Below are 15,096 nucleotides of genomic sequence, written 5' to 3' on the forward strand. Positions count from 1 at the left end.
TTTTACCCATCCATACTTCATAAGGACTTACACCTTCTACCGAAGATTTCCCGGTTCGATTCAGGACATGAATAGCTGTACTAACTAATTCCGCCCAAATTGCTGCAGGAAAATTTGCTTCTGGGTTTGAATACTTAAATGTTCTGCCCATTTCCACTACTGTACGCATTTCCCTTTCGCTTTCACCATTTTGTTCAGGCGTATAAGGGGCTGTCAATCTTTGAACAATTCCACTTGCTCTAAGAATTGCTCGAACTTCTTCGTTGTCAAATTCACCACCATTATCACTCAGTAATTCCTGAACAGTGTGCCCTAGTGTTTTTACATGTGCTAACATGTCTTTCAAAACATTCTTTACCTCCGACTTCTGCTTAACAACATAACCATAACGAAACTTCGTGTAGCTATCCTTAAACAACACTAAGTACCGTTTCTTTTGAAATGATTCATCAAATGGTCCACAAACATCGGCTGAAATTAACTCACCAGGTTTTGATGCTGGCTTTCTATTACCAAACGGCAACCGATGAGCTTTACCGTAAATACAAGGCTCACAGAGTTCTTTACCTGACTGAACAGTAATACCTAACCTATCTTTCATCATTACTTTGATATGACGTTTGTCCTGATGACCCCACCTTTCATGATAGAGCTGAAGCAATGAACTGTCTGCGACAGCAATGTTTGTATCACTTGTTGGTTTAACTGGTTTAATACATGCTTTGTATAATGTACCTCTAACTTCACGAAAGCCTTGAATCACCATTTCATTATTAATTACAAGAGAGCACTCTGTAGCGGATGACCTAAATTCGCTTTTGGTATTTCTATCCTGAGCAGCTAACACTGAGAACAAGTTTGTTCGTATATTGGGAACGTACCACACATCTTTTAATGTTATTTCCTTACTCTTCCCATTTACAGTTGACAAAACTTGAATAGACCCTTTTCCCACTGCCATCAATGTTTCCTTACCTGCTGCCTTAATACTACACTGATTACCGGTATCAAACATTTCAAAGTCGGTAAAGAAACAGGGACTATTTGTAACATGCCTAGTAGCGCCGTTGTCTACCCACCACGATGTTGAATCCGTTTGAGTTACGTAGGCCTCTTCATACACTGACATTAGTGCTGTATTCACTTCACTAGAACTTCCTTGCACTTCACTTCCAGTCATACTCTTGTTTTTGGCCGGTCTTCCATTTGCGATCCACTTTTTGCATGATTTTACCCAATGGCCTTTTTGTTTACAAAAATTACACACATCACTTTTCTTCGGTTTTCTTGGTTCTTTCTTACCACTCTGTTCATTTGATTTAAATAATAGCGCCTGTTGAGTTCCCTTTGCACTGTCTAAATTCTTTGTAAAATTTCTCTCGAACATACACAACTGCACTGTTAATTCATCAAATGTTTTTTGAACATCTTTAGTGAGAAGCATCCAACTGGACTGAAATGTTTCAAATGTACCGGGTAGTATATGCAAAGTTTTACATACCAATAAAAGTTCCGGTAACGTATGTTCACCTTTCAACTTAAGTCCACTGTTCAATTCATTCCACAAACTTTTCAATTTCGCTACATGTGTAGACACATCTTCACCGTGAGTCCAATGGAACGCAAAAAAGTCTGTGCAGATCTTGAATAACTGGTCCTTTGAAGTTGCTTCAAACTGTTGCTTTAATGCTTCCCATGCATCATGGGCCGTCTCCTTGTCCATGATTTTCTGATACACCGAATCAGTAATCGTGCTTGTAATAACTGTTTTCGCGTAACTATTTGCTTTACGGTATAACTCATATTGTTCCTTGTACTTCTTTATCTCAGACTCTAAGGCACTTTCTCCGAGAGGTTCTGGTTTCACTAACTTTCCATCAATGGCATCCAGCGTTCCTTCGTGGTAGTCTAGAAGATCTCGAATTTTTCTCTTCCACGTGGGCCAGTCTTCTACACCAGACAGGGGTTTGATGTTTCTAGTTAAGTCCATCTTGCGTACTGTTTGCAGCCTTTGCTATGTTAGCCACCAAACAGATACCTCTATGCACTTACTAATCTAACGTGTGCTTTTCAGACTTCGTTTAACTTCTAGTTCTTAATAAACTACTGAAGTATTACGCTTCTGAGTTGCTCTTTGTACGTACAAACAAAACTGCTACCACATGCGCTTTTTAACACGTGGCTGGGTTCCATAACCTGATAAATTTAACTAGTCTTTTATCACTTATTATATGGATTTTATTGTTTAAATACGTACACTCAGAAATAAAAGAAACAAACTTAAACAACGTTAATTGAAAAGCACACTACTCAATATATCCGCTTCTTCTGTTTTTGAACCTACATCATAATCTATTCTTCCGGGTAGGTTACTAGAGTACGTTACCCTACTGAACAGTAACTCAACCAAAAACAACAGATGTTAACTTTAATTAACAGTTTGGTTACTTCAACATTATTTACATAAGAAAATAACGTATTCATGTACAATATATTTTTGTTGTTATTGGTCTTATCTTAAACACACATTTCTCTCCGAATAAGTTACGCAGAGTTTAATGAGAATCTGGAGCTACTTACTTAATTAACACATTTCTCTCCTAATAAGTTACGCAGAATTTAATGCGAATCTGGAGCTACTTACTTAATTAACACATTTCTGTCCTAATAAGTTACGCAGAGTTTAATAAGAATCTGGAGCTACTTACCTAATTAACACATTTCTTGATTTCATTCCTTGTGTAAGTTCTACGAGGGGTACCCAAAAGGAACCTAGCTTATTTTTTAAATTAATTTATTTACATTTCAATCCCTTTCAAAGCGCACTCTTCACTTGCACTTATATACTTGTCTAATCTTTTATTCCATTTTTCAAAACTTGTTTAAATTCATCTTTTGAGATGCTTGACAGCGCCTCCGTCGTTTGTCCCAGTAACAGCGAAACGCTTTCCTTTCATGTTTCTTTTCATGCTAGAAAACAAAACAAGTTTGGACCATTTCGGGTCTCTTCTTTCAAAGCACAACATGCTTCCACGCGACCTTGTTTTTGTTCACCAATCAGCAGTCGTGGCACGAATTTGACAGCCACCCTTTTCATTCGGAAATCTTCTGTCAAAATTCGCTGCACTGAACTCCAAGTCACTCTCGATAAGCTCACAATTTATTCAATGGTTCGTCGACGATCTCGTTGATGATGCACGTATTATTTCATCATTTTCGTGTTCGGGCCGTGGAAAGACGACCAAAACCAGGTTTATTATCAGTTGACATTTCACCATTTTTGAAACGGGTAAACCACTCAAACACTTGAGTTTTTTCCAATAACATCGTTCTTGTACACTGTTTCTAACATTTTAAGAGTTCCTGTTCCATTCTTTCCGACCATAAACCAAAATTTCACCGCCGGACACTGTTCACGAAAATCAGCCATTGCAAAAACGACGATCACACAAAACAGTTGTCACTACAAATTCAGCCGAAACTAGTCTAGACCTTCTTCAGTGACGGCACTCGGTTTACTGATTCAGAAATATTTACTCTATGAGCTCTTAGCGACAAAATGAGAAACTAAGAAAACTCTGCCCATCAAAAAATTACTTCGGTTTCTTTCGGGTACTCGCACGTATATTCCCAGGAGCTGACAAATTATTATAAGCTCAAGTGTTAGATTTTTAAGGAGAAATTCCTTTATATATTTACGATACGGAAAATTTCGGAACTACCTGATGGATGATCACCAAATTTGGTGAGAATGTAGCGGATCAGAAGTTAGAAATCAAGTTTATGAAGACAATACTAGAATCAGATGTGGTAGAAATGAACCATTTTAGATTTTTACATTCATCACTATAGGTAAAAAATAGTTATAAATAGAAAAACACGTTTTCTGCAATCGATTAAGTGTCTCAAGAACAAATTTCACTTTCACCATTAACGCTCTACCAAAGCAGGAAGTAATAGAAATCCCCTGCAACTTTTGGTTTTAATAATTTATTTATTTATTTATTTATTTATTTATTTATTTATTTATTTGTTTATTTATTTATTTATTTATTTCCTCCAATAGAGAGATCTCTCCAATTACAGGAGGTGTACACAATTGATTACATTATTATATTATAATAATAATATGTAAAACAGAAATTTATAAATGAAAATAATAAAAATAAAAATATTAAAAGCAATAAGCAAATACAATACGTAACTTTGTATGCGGACATTCCATAGATCAATGCATACATTTTATGAAGCACAAACTCATACTCTCATTCTAGAAATAGTCATACACACATAATACATATTTACACTTACATGTACATACACCAATATTTATACACACAAATATATATATGCACGAACACACACAAATGTATCTCGCACATTTCACATGCACACATTCATGTGCTCACCACGGATATTGTACATTACCCTAACATGAAAATAGAAAATAATCAAATGTGATTACCGTAGTTAATGTAGTAATATCTAATATTAATTACATTTTCTATATAACTTAATTTCGCACAAATATCTGTTCAATAATTTTTTAAATATTTTTTTTTTCAAACTTAAGTCAATATCATCGATACTCTCAGCTATATGCATAGAGTGAAAACAATGAGAGACAGCGTTGTAAGAATAGATTCAATTTTCTCCCATAACCCGTTATTCAAACCAGAAATGGCGAGAAAACTGAATTACGTCCAGTTTTAATGTTCATAGCTATAGAACAAAACCCATAATAGATAGTAAGAAGATTTTAGTAACTCTTCTCGGGCTATCAGCCAGTAAAGATGTTGACATCCGACGTTTTGATGCAGACATCGCATTCATCTTCAGGGATTATGATGAAGAGAACGGAGACGTTAACCTGTGTGTATATATTGTGATTATTTAGGGGCAGAGTTATGAATGGGGGCTTTGATTGGCTGAGGAAAATGCTGGCTTCTGATTGGCTCAGGGATATTGGCTCTTGTTGTGGTTACGAGAAATGGCTATGCTGAATATCTATTTTTGTTCCTGAAAAGGGCCGACCAGATAAGGCTGAGTTGAAACTCATTGTTTCTATTGAGATTGGTAGGCCCTTTTTGGGAACAAAAACAGACACTCAACAAAGCCACTTCTTGTAGCCACAGCAACAGCCAATCAGGAGCCAGCATCCCTCAGGAAATTAGAAGTCAGCATATCCCTCAGCCAATCACAAGCCTCCATTCATAACTCTGCCCCTAAATAGTCACTATATATACACATGCTAACGCCTCCGTTCTGTTCATTACAATCGTTGAAGATGAATGCAATGTCTATATTCGAAACGTCGGATGTCAGTACCTCTACCTGACTGATACACCGAGAAGACTTACTAAAAAGCACATCACCTGGAAAAATTCAACTCTGTTTTTAGTAAGATGTTTTCTGTAATCAATTAATCGTCTCAAGAACACATTCCATTTCCAATCTAATCTCCCTACTAAAATCGGAAGTGGCTGAAATGAACCAGTTTCAGTTTTGACGGTCATCGCTATATAGATTAAAAACAGTAATAGCATGGGCGTCTTTGGCGGGGGACGGGGGGACGCGTCCCCCCAATATTTTGAAATACGAAATATTCAATATTTTATTTTAATTTAATTTATTTACTACCAACAGAGTGACATCTTTGATGTCCCCCCCCCCAAATTTTACATGCCAGAAACGCTAATGAGTAATAGACAGTGAAAGAGGCGGTCTTTGTACTTAGTTAAGCGTCAGAGGAATATATTCCATTTGAACTCTAATCTCTCCAATAAAACCAGAAATGCTATAACCATATTACTACTTCTGGTTTCAGTATTAATTGGGACAATTTCACGCTCTACAAACCAAACTTCTTCACGTGATGTACACGTGACAATGCTACTTGGTGAATAAACAGTTCTTGCTTGCTGGTCAAGCAAATCAGAAAAAAATAGTTCTAAGAGTGAATGATCTCAACGAACATGCTTCATCATTTCAGCTATGGACATTTATGGATTTCAATTATTTGTCTTTTTATTATTTCTTTTAGGAATGATGTCTATACCAGATTATATGTAATGTCAATGCTCCAATAAACATAAAGATAGGTTTTTGAGTCTACGCTGTAACTATGAGACACGCGAAGGTTAAATTCGGATTTACATTATAACGACGTTGGAAAAAGACATACTTTCTATAGCAATATTATCTCTTAATACTTCACCCAGCAACTATCGCTTCAGGCCACAAGCTACTAAACCAAGTATTTAACATCATTAAATTATTATAATCATTATCTTAGCTAAGAAAACCTTCTGCCTTTGTCGTTGTACTAGTGATATTACTTTCACTAGTTTCCACTAAGATATGTAATATTCGCCCAGATTGGTGACAATTTTGAGATTTCCATTTTTAACTTAATTTATAGTGGGGCAAACATCAAAAATTGTTATGTAACACTAGGTTAATGTACTGTATACTAAACTCTAAACAATATATTCCTTTAAAATACACTCTGAGATACACGAATGTTTTTGTATTTCGTTTCTTTTCAAAATTTTTGGCTTTAACTTTTTACTCGCATTTTTTTCTTTTTCTTTTCTTTCCTTTTTTTACTCTTTCTAACTTACACTCGTATTTTTTTAACATATGCGGTACTGAACATATGAGGAGATAAGGAAGTAAAAAAAAAAAAAAAAAAAAAAAGGCGTGAAAAAACACGAGCAAAACTAATGTTAGTTAGTTCCTCGAATTCTTAGAGCACGACACGTGAGCTATGTGAATGGAAAATTTCATGGGCGTCTTACCCGACAGCTTAACATTTAGGTTGTCGGGGCTGTCGTGACAATCTAGCGAAAAAGGTTGAAGAATATTACCCTTCTAATGAGTAATGTTAGTCGTATGAGTTATTGGAGAATACCGAAAATTATGTTAAATGGATAATACTCTATTAGAATGATTGCCGCTCAATTGATACGGATCATTACACATCTCTTACCAGCTAAAGTTGACAGGACCAGGCTTGCAGGACACCCTATATTACTACAAATAGAAATATCGTGTAATACAAGTATTAAACTTTTAATATAACTTAATGTTTTTACTAGAGTATAAATTATGTTTGCTATAAAATTTATTCGGTATTAATTCTGTAATCAGTGGCGTATTTAGGACACGAGCTATCGGGCTCAAGCTGTCCCGAAATAAATTTGTTAGTTTTTTGCATTCCACATCAAGAATAATCCTTCTTACAATTTCTAAGAATTTCACTGACTTTCCATTTTCTTATGCTCTTTGTTCAGAAATAACACTGTATTTATCAAATTTCATTCCATGTAAGAACTGAGTTCTTTTTTTCTTTCTTTCGCCCATTCTACTCTTCTGTTTCTTTTCTTAGTTGTTATATTCTTTCATTTGTCCTACCATACGTTTGACCGTTGTTGGTTGTGATTCAAACTTGCTGTCGTCAGTAACACCAAAATTAAGACGAGCCGATAAGCGAAACTGGTGTTCCACATCAATTTGTACGGATATCAACATAACGGGACTTTATTTATTATAGCAAAGGAATATTTACATCGTTTAGTGATAGAGAAAGGTAAATGTTTGAATTAAAGAAAATCAAGAGGAGGGTGGGAAATAAGTAGCCCGGGAAATTAGATACGCCAAAGGGTGCTTCCTTTTTGTTCTATGAATAGAATAAAAGGTTAGATTCACTGATAAATTTTTGTGTATATCGTATCACATAAGATTCACCAGTCTGAAGTTCTTGCCATTAAAACTTAAATTTATGCGTAAGTTAAAATATATTTAATTCTCAAACTCAGTTGGGCAATTACCCCCTTTATTTCCCATGTTGTGCATAGCCTCCCCCACCCGAAACAAAATCCTAAATGCGCCACTGCGTGTAATAAGATTTTCATAGTTAAAAAAATCTCTAGGCGTAAAATATTAGTATTTCTTGCTGTTTATCTAAAGTTTCTATTGTATGGCTTATTTTTTTTCCAGAACCGCAGAGGGACTATTCCGATCCTCGGCTCTATTATACAAAAAAGTATGGAAAAGGTAAAAAAAAAAAATGTATATATATATATATATATATATATATATATATATATATAGAGAGAGAGAGAGAGAGAGAGAGAGAGAGAGAGTATCATCAATCATCAAATTACAAATCCCTTGTTTTGAGAACAATTCTGTTTACGAAAAATATGCTATTTAGCCCTGATACTGTTTCTTATTTATCATAGAAAATAATAATATTGAATCAAAAGGTCCAATATATTTCAATTAAAAAGTTTCTTGTACGCCTTATACCTGGAGAAATACGTAGAAATACGTATAGTGTAGCCAAATAATCTATCACTAAACTCAGTATGATGTGCTTATTCCGTAAAATAAATAAATAAATAAATAAATAAATAAATATATAATAATAATAATAATATATGTATTTTAGTGCCATGAACAGCCAGATAGCAAAAATACAGCACTTAGTCATAGAACTAAGGATTATAACACACATCTTATATTCCTTTTAATATTAACAATACATATTAACAATACAATAATAGTAGTAGTAATAATAATAATAATAATAATAATAATAATAATAATAATAATAATAATAATAATAATAATAATAATAATAATAATAATATCTATATTTTTCATCACGAAGAACACTTAAAAACATTAAATGTACATACAGTATTTTTTTTTTTTTTGTGGCTAGAACGGATTCATTGTTTTTACATTAACTTCAATGGGAAAAATAATTTTGGTTTCCTAACAACGTTACGGAACGAATTAAGTTCGTAACTTGAGAGTCTACTGTATTGGAACTTTTATTCTAGAATATATTTTCCATTCAACGTTTTCAAGTTAACAGACATGCAGGACATACGTGTAATACGAGTAGTTACGAAGAAATTATTTTCATCATAATACACATTTGAACTTCTGTTTGCAGAAAGCAAACATGTCCACATTTCGTAATGTCGCAGGAGAGGCAAAAAACTGAATAAAACTATCTTTACGATATTTTGACCATAACATGTATTTTTCCATTAATAATAGAAGTATACTGATTGAAATACACAAACAAAAATTGAGTATAACGTATGGAAATAGAGGAGAGACTGTTTTGTGTTTTGGACATGTTTCCCTTCTGCAGTAAACATTGTTCAAAAGAATTGTGGACTGAATTGATTAAAGAAAACGACAATGACATTTATAAACATCCTTTATTGGAAGAAAACTTAGGCTGTTAAACATTTCTAAATAATATGTGAGTTGTGGAACTATAAATTAATCAGTCATCTTTGTCATCAGAACGTGTTTCCGTCGTGTTAGGCCAGGATGCTATTGCACTCCAAAGTAGCATCTTTCCTTGAGGTATGTAGCCCAACGTTTTTATATGTCATCCATTTTTTGTTGTTTAAGGGCAGGACAGACTAGTAGGCTTGTCTGGAAGGCAGGTCAAAATGTTAGAAAAGTTCCTCAGTCTAAAAGTATCCACTGATCAAGCCACCAATATTCATGTTACACTGAACACTATGTGGAGCTAGAGAATAAGAAGATCTCATGGTATTTTGAAATGCTAAAAGTTGTTTTTAGGTGTTTAGCGACATTTTTGTCATAAGAATCATCGCTCAGACACACTTTTTGTTTGTAAAATTCAGGCCACCAGGAACTGTATTCAATGAAATCAGTCGCTTACATTTGAACAATGAAAAACTTGTTTGGAGATGGTCGAAGAATTTTTTATGAGCTCAGCAACGCCATCCACTCTGTAGTATCTTTCCTTCTTCCTCGGTTTCTTCCGTATTATCCCAAAATCCCTATCATTGGGCATGAAGGAGTGACCTCTAACAGAAAAACTGCACAGTCTTATTTACTGCCGATAGGAAACTCGTCCGGGGCAAGTTTTCTTTCTGCAGTAAACGGAAAATTGAAGTCGTCGCGATGCCCATTGTTATTGATCGGACAAGTATCGTTTCAGTACTAAACGATCCATTGACCTATTACAAACCATTGTCGTCATAAAAAGGAAAATATGTAAATGTTGGACATGTTTGCTTTCTGTAGTAAGCGGTTCATTTAATTTGTTTTCTAAGACTTTTTTTTAATTTAAGAATTTAATGTATTTTTTTAAACTCTAAAGATTTACTGCAACAACGAGAAAGCATTACTTTCAAAAAATACGCAGAGCAAAGAAAATATCTGAGAGAGAGTGGAATAATTTCGGAAATATTTGAATGGACATGTAAAAAGAGCACGTAGCTAAGGAAACCCAACAATGAAGAATTAGGAATTAGATTTCTGGGTTGTCGGCATCTATGGGCATTTAGCCCGTCACGTATATGAGGGACGACGTCCCTCAATGATCACACTATCTGGGAAAAGGGAAGGAAGAAAACGACCTGAAACATATAAGTTAGGTACCATCCCGACATTTGCCTGATGTGAATGAGGAAAAACCAGAGCAACCTCATTCAAGATGGCTGGCCTGAAAACGCTGTTATACCTTTATGATCGAGTGTCCCCACCGGTAATCGAGCCCGCACCATACAAGACAAGAGCGTTAGCGACTATGCTACGTGGGGCCACTTCTACAGTGAAAATAGAACGAAAATGGACCAGGAAACACATGGTAGGAAAAAAAAAACATGAAAGGATCTGGAGAGAAAGGAAATATTCCACGATGAATAATGAATTTATTAGCGAGGCTTCATACATACCCACATGTGGAAGGATAGAGGAGTCATGAATTCAGGACGATGATGAAAATAAGCAATATTGAGTCATATTTGGAGCAGAAAATTCAGCAAATTTTTCAACATACAATAAAATGAACATACAAACGAAAGCTAATAGTTTCAAAATGAAGGTGCATTCTATTTGTACTCCTAGAACTAATATATTCATGCTACTGTTTAAGGTGAAATCCAAGCCACCTGTCAAGCTAAATTGATTTTGAGTTTAACGTCCCTTTCAGCAGCGAGGTTATATGAGACGCGTCCGATTTATTAACGTGGAATCCGAACCACATAAGCTCCAGCCGCGAATTGAACCCGATAACCGCTTAGCCACGAAGGAGCTCTCCTCGAATACAAACCTGAATAATAAAACCTCAGAGCAAAACAGGCAAATTAAATGCAAACCAATTTAATGTAATTCAGCAAGAAAAGCATGGAACTCGTTTTACTTAGACTCACAAATTTATTTATTTACTGATGACTTCTTTTACGTGGCGAGGTTAAGGCTCTACAGCCTATTCCAAGCACTTAACCACGTGAATACTGTGTATTATTTTTAAAACAAGGAACCAATACATAGAAAATATTAAGAATTACAAAAGAAAACTATTTCAACCACATAAAAAAAGAATATGCTACTGAAGTAAAAAATAGTTAAATACTTCGAAACAAAAAGAAAATGAAAACATCTATGTAATATACAAGAGAGGAAACAAAACAAAAAAGTGTCTATGTAGGAATACAGTCTAAAATAAGAATAACATACAGAAACATAAATCAAATATTGCGTATAGCGGTACTAGAAATAGAGGGCTATTTTTTTTTTTCAATCTCCGATGGAGCATAACACACACACAAGAAAAAAAATTGAATCACAAAATTATTTTATTACCAAAAGTCAAGCACAATTACAGTTACTTCTCCACATAGTCGCCATAAAGATTAAAGCATGTATCATATCGATGAATCAGCTTTCCAATACCCTATTCATAAATACCCAATGCCCTATTCCAATACCCAATGCCCTATTCCAATACCCTATTCAGCCAGCGTATAGAAATAGGTCTTCACAACATTTTGAAATCTCCATTGATGCGAAAGTGCTGTCCTCTCACACCTTGTTTCAGCAACCGAAAAAGATGAAAGTCACTAGGCGCTAGATCTGGGCTGTATGCCGGGTGTTGGAACATTTCCCACTGAAACTGAGCTTGAAGCTGCGTGGTTACGGCAGCAGTATGTGGTTTCGCGTTGTCATGGATCAAAAGAATTGCAGATGACAGCATGCAAAACAGTTCCAGATGACAGATGTTATGGTGGGGTAGTTGCACAGTAGCACAGTGCGCAGATCCGCATCCTTATGCTTCTCTGGTCACGTACAAGAGCAACCGGAGGTTGAAAAAAATGTTGTGAAGACCTATCTTCATACGCTGGCTGGCAACCGTTTATGAAAAGGGTATTGGAATGCTCGTTCATCAATATGACAAATACCTTAATCTTTATGGTGACTGTGTGCAGAAGTAACTGTAATTGTGCTTGAGTTTTGATAATGAAATGATTTTGTGATTCACATTTTTTATTGTGTTATGCTCCGTCGGAGGTTGGGAAAATAGCCCTCGTATATATAAGCTGTACAAATTAACAAAGGCTACTAATTGGGTGTGTTCATACATGAGCGATTAGTAATCTGGTAAGACGAAAGATGCCTCACTTGCTACTCGTATGCTTATTTTAGCTTAAGAGAAGGGAATTTACAGATTTTTAAAATAAAATTTGGCAACTGTTGAAACATTGTGTATTAATTTAGGTAAATTGTTCCAGAGGCGTGTAGTACTTACTGTGAAGGATTTAGAGCGTGAATCAAAATCGTGACAAGGTAGGAGAACAAGAAATTGTCTTGTGCTTCTATTATGAAAGTCCGATAAATATAGAAATCTATGTGCTAGGTACGATGGTCTGACTTATTAAGTATTTTGTACAATAGGGTAAGATTATGTACATTTCTTCTTTCTATTGATGTCAGCCATGACAGTTCTTTATAAAATGGTGTGAGATGTTCACTATAATTTAAATTGAAATGAAATTTAATGCAAGCATTTTGTACTCTTTGCATGTTCTTTTATTGATTTTCGGGAAGATCAGAATAGGCTGAGTGGCAATAGTCAATATGTGGTCACACGAGCACCTTGACAAATTAAAATTCACTATCTGCTTTTAACATCATTAGCCATGCCAAAATTGGCTATATTCAAACTTAATAAGCAGAGTGATAATAGGATAAATTTTACTTTGTTCACCAAGTTTAAAAATAGTGAATTTAATATGCGGGGGTAGACAGTTTTCCTGTTTTAACAGTTTTCTTTTAATATTTCCTTTTATTTTGCCCAACTGACGGAGATCAGTGCAATTCGAAACGTCAAGGAGAAGGTTTGACTAATTAAAAGAACAAATTTGTAACATTTTTTACTGTATTGTCAAAACAAACATTCTTGCGATCAGTTTCTAGTATTACTTTGAATATGTTTAAAATTGAGTAAAGGGATTTTAATATTATAAAATAAGTTGGATAAGCTATTCATCTATTCATCTAAGATCTGTTTAGTGTAGTTATGAAAAATCAGTACCTCCTTAAGTTTCTTTGCATTCTTTGCGCTCTTTCTGATCTATTCATAAGCACAAATCATTGACAAAACTAACTAACTTGATCATTAACGTACATTCCTGTTTACTGTTAAGAAATGGCTTACTGTGTTCTGAAAGTCAATGTCACACTTTTCATAAAATGTTAAATACGATTATGTTGTAAAAAAAATGCATAAGTTGGAAAGCAATTATTACGTATGTCTTCTCGATTAAGAACATGGAGTAATAAATGTGTAAAATTATAAATTACCCTAAGGAAGACTGGTCAACGCTCTGCATTATTCGTCATTCTTAGACAATAAACATTGCTTCTCCTCACTGTTGCAAAAAAAATTCTATGTTTAGACAATTAAAATCGTAACTTTACCAAAAGTTAAAAAGAAGATACAAGAAGCAATTTTAATATACATTGTTTTGGTATGTGGACATAATAGGGAGAAAATAATAGTGATACAATGGTACTAACCTATCCACATAATTTCTGTGGTGATGGTTAGTGATTCATATTTCAAAACTTCATTATTTTCGTGAGTATATAAGAATTTTTTTTTTTTAAATATAAAAAGTTTAGGATTGGATTCATACATGTAAACAATGCGAAATACGTCTATCTTGCAACATAGCAGCCTTTTGTATATGTGTTCTTGAAGCATATGTCATCATGTTGTTGGGTAAAGAATGCCTGCCGTTCAATAAAATGGAAACAGTTACTGTGGCTATTGTTTCTTTAAAAGGAAAATATTTTTGTGTTAAAATAAAGGTCCGTGCAAGAGTAGTAGTACCGTTTTTATATTTAACTTCTTTTACGCTGCTAAGACTTTAAAAAAAATTTAGACTACTTGCTGTTTATACTAAGAGAGGTATGTCAAACATGGTACGTCAACTGGCCCAAATAATCCTCATTTTATAGCAGAGGGGGTCGCAAGAAATAAAAAAAAAATATTCATATTTAATTATATATTTAATAAGCGTACAATGACATAAAATCATATCTAGTACTATAGTTCTTTAAAAAATTATATAGAAGGAACATACGAAAATACGGGTAGTGAACCGATGTTTCCGGGCATGTTTTAAATGTTTTATATTTTCTTTCTTGCTAAACAAAAATTATGAGCGCTGTTACCAATACAATAGACCACATTAGAAAAACAACATATTTGAACTTCGAAAATGCAGAAAAGTCGAGAATTTTAGAAAATATAAGCGGACGGAAATTTTTACTCTCAAACTGCGAACCTGTCTGCATAAATGCTGACGTATGGTATACAAGCGAATAATTATCTGAAACTGAACACAAAAATTAAAGTTCTGGCTTGTATACGTGAAAATACAATAACAGTCTAAATTGTCATATCGAAAGTAATTTGAATTTTTATTTTTGTTCTCTTTTCTTTTCTTTTCTTCAATATCAGCGCTAGAATGTAATCCAGGCGACCGGTGGTTGCTAGACTGTAACATATGTCGCTGCAACTACAAGGGAATAGCTCTGTGCACTGACAGAAAATGTCCTTCTGTTGCAGGTAAGCATCTTTTAAATAACGATTTTCGTGTATACAGGGTGTTTCAAAACACACAGACAACGTTTGGGAGGTGATTCCTGACACCAAGATAAGCCAAAAAGTATAGATCAATTTGGGTGCACAAATGCTTCCTTTCGGAGCTATAGGCTGCCGAAATCATGAAAAATTCAACTTTA

At 34.5% G+C, this 15,096-nt stretch overlaps 1 protein-coding gene across 6 annotated transcripts in view; it reads left to right on the forward strand.

The window, feature by feature from the left end:
- Positions 1 to 15,096, forward strand: part of LOC145683709 (uncharacterized) — a 142,876-nt gene that overhangs the window by 14,490 nt on the left and 113,290 nt on the right. For all 6 annotated transcript variants that reach the window (XM_081755156.1, XM_081755158.1, XM_081755159.1 and 3 more), the window contains exons 3-4: positions 8,002 to 8,058; positions 14,813 to 14,920. In XM_081755156.1, the coding sequence (XP_081611282.1) occupies positions 8,002 to 8,058; positions 14,813 to 14,920 (165 nt within the window). The remainder of the gene's footprint in view (positions 1 to 8,001; positions 8,059 to 14,812; positions 14,921 to 15,096) is intronic.

This window comes from Thermobia domestica, chromosome 4 (assembly GCF_964235325.1).
Source record: "Thermobia domestica chromosome 4, izTheDome1.hap1.1, whole genome shotgun sequence".
Taxonomy (NCBI): domain Eukaryota; kingdom Metazoa; phylum Arthropoda; class Insecta; order Zygentoma; family Lepismatidae; genus Thermobia; species Thermobia domestica.